Source organism: Myodes glareolus, chromosome 2, assembly GCF_982192425.1.
Source record: "Myodes glareolus chromosome 2, mMyoGla1.1, whole genome shotgun sequence".
Classification (NCBI taxonomy): domain Eukaryota; kingdom Metazoa; phylum Chordata; class Mammalia; order Rodentia; family Cricetidae; genus Myodes; species Myodes glareolus.
In genome coordinates this window covers 139,984,338-139,987,140 of record NC_142027.1, presented here as the reverse complement: position 1 = coordinate 139,987,140, position 2,803 = coordinate 139,984,338, and the positions used below count along the sequence as shown (strand labels likewise).

The following is a 2,803-nucleotide window of genomic DNA, read 5'->3' as shown; positions in this document are numbered from 1 at the left end:
TGATCAAACCGGACTCTCTGAATGTGGCTGACATGGGGGCTGACTGAGCCCCCAAGGTCCAAATGAAGACTGAGAAGCCATTGACAATGGCACTGGGTCTTGTTTCGTCTGCATGGACTGGCTTTATGGGATCCTGGACTGTCCAGGATGCTCACCTTCCTGGACCTGGAGGGAGGGGGAAGGAACTTGAATTTCCCACAGGGCAGGAAACCCTGACTGCTCTTGGGAATGGTGAGGGAAGAGGAGAGGGAGTGGGGAGAGTGGGGTGAGCGGGAGGGTATTGGGAGGGGAGGAAGTGGAAAGAGTGTTTTCGGATACTTGAATAAACAAGTCTAACGGAAAAAAATTTCAAGTATGCAATAAATTAGGATCAACTGTATATGCTGTGTATACTTTAGACCCTGGAAATTATTAGTCTTTCATAATAAGCATCCATATTCCCAACATATTCTGTGTAATCAGTCCATGACATCCATTATTTGTTTCTGCTCCTGTAAGTATGACTTTTATATTCCACATAGAAATAACTTTTTGCATTATTTGTCTTCCTATTTCTGGCTTTTCACTTAGCTTGTGTACTCCAGGCTCACCCTTTTCATGAATGATGAGCATTCTTGGGGAATCTTTAAACACAGTACAGTCTGTGAGTGGAGGCATCCAGGTGACTGATAGTGTAGTAGGGAGCTGCGGGCAGGCCTGCTTCTCGTTCCGCATGGCTCCCACATGGCTAGCTTAGCCCTGGAAATAATAACACACAAATTGTGTTCATTTAAACACTGCCCGGCCCATTATCTCTAGAGAGTTAGTTACTGACTAACTCTCACATCTTAATTAACCCATTTCTAATAATCTGTGTAGCACCACGAGGTGGTGGCTTACCGGAAAAGATTCAGCATGTCTGACCTGGTGGCTGGCTCCATGGCATCTGCCTCACTGCCCTCTTCCCAGCATTCTGTTCTGTTTACTCTGCCTACCTAATTTTCTGTCCTATCAAAGGACCAAGGCAGTCTCTTTATTAACCAATAAAAATAACACATAGACAGAAGGCCCACATACATCATGGTAGGTAAACTGATTTTACATTCTTAACACTTTTGTAGGTTTTATCTCTACTAACTTTTTCTATTAAACTCTCTATTTTCATTTTCTAAAATTATGACACCCAAAATTCTATATATAATGTAAGTGAAATCAAATAATGGCAAGAGTCTAATAGTATTTAAATATTTAACTACCATAAAAATAAATCAATGTAAAAAGTAAACTAAAAATTAAACAAAATATGACAGTGTAAACTATAAATGCAGATAAAATCAGTGCAATGCCATAAAGAGTTCACTTACTAATTCATTACTTCTTATTCATTGGTGCCCTACTATATATGCATTATGCCTGTCAAGGTATGATAATAAACAAGATGTTATGAAAGTTATATTATAGCATGGAAATTTATTAAGAGCAAAACCATTTTAATTCACTTGTGTTTTAAGCAATGCTTTATAAATAAAGGAAGTTAACATCAGAATTCAGAAGATATACATCATAAGGAAACAACATCACAGTGAAATGACATTCTTCCTTGAAGAAGACTCACTTATTTCTGTCCCAAAATAACTTTTCTTCTCAAATCTTCTTCATAGCACTTGTCATCTCTGAGTTCCTCAGAGTGTATATCAAGGGGTTCATCATGGGGGTGATGACTGTATAAAACAAGCTCAACATTTTATCAATGGGGAAAGTTTTAGCAGGCCATGCATACATGAAAATGCAGGGAACAAAAAAGGAGACAACCACAATGATGTGAGAACCACAGGTGGAGAGAGCTTTCCACCTCCCTTCCTGACTAAGGTTCCTTAGAGAGTACAGGATGACAGTGTAAGAGATGAGTAAAAGCAGAAACACAATCGTGCAGATCAGACCTCCATTGGCCATCACTAGGAGGCCAATTACATAAGTATCAATACAAACAAGCTTTAATAATGGGTACATGTCACACATAAAATGATCAATGACATTAGGACCACAGAATGGAAGTCCATAAATAGTACTGAGCTGAATTACTGAGTGAAAAAAATCCTCCAATCCAAGATAATATCAACAGCACAACACAAACCCATTGCTTCATGATAGTCGAATAATGCAAGGGCTTACAGATGGCCACATAACGATCATAGGCCATCGCCAACAGAAGAAAGACCTCTGAGCCACCAAAAAAGTGTTCTGTGAAGAGCTGAGTCATACAAAATGTAAAAGATATTGCATTTTGACCAAAGAACAAATCTGAAATTAATTTGGGAGAAATGGCTGATGAATAAATGATATCCACAAATGACAAGCTAGCAAGGAAGAAATACATTGGTGAGCCCAGGCTGTTACTAATAGTTACAGTCATAACAATGAGCACATTTCCCACCATGGTCAAAATGTAGGAGAGCAAGAACAGAACAAAAAGTCCTTTCTGCACCTTTGGATTCTCTGAGAGGCCCAAGAGGACAAAGTAGGTTACATTGTTCTTTGGTTCCATTTACTCTTTTATTGGTTCTGATTTCATATGAGAAAATTTTTACCTACAAAACAAAGAAAATATCTTTAGAGTATGATAAAATCAGTGTTCCCTTATTCATCTATTTAAGTAAATATATACCACATGTGTTTGTATAAAGATCCCTGTTATAAATATGTTGATTTCCAAGTCATTCAAAGCAAGGTTCCTTGACCTAAGTGATTTGATATGCAATGGTGGGGTCAGTTAATAAAGACCAGTTCATAAGCATCATCATAAACATTTATTTATGCCACACTA

General features: G+C 38.1%; 1 protein-coding gene across 1 annotated transcript; it reads right to left on the bottom strand.

Moving 5' to 3' along the window:
- Positions 1-1,594: 1,594 nt before the first annotated feature.
- On the bottom strand, positions 1,595-2,524 carry LOC125393281 (olfactory receptor 4A47-like). Its single transcript, XM_048423652.3, is given in 3 exon segments — positions 1,595-1,626; positions 1,629-2,073; positions 2,075-2,524. Coding segments are annotated over 3 exon segments (927 nt in total).
- Positions 2,525-2,803: the final 279 nt, after the last annotated feature.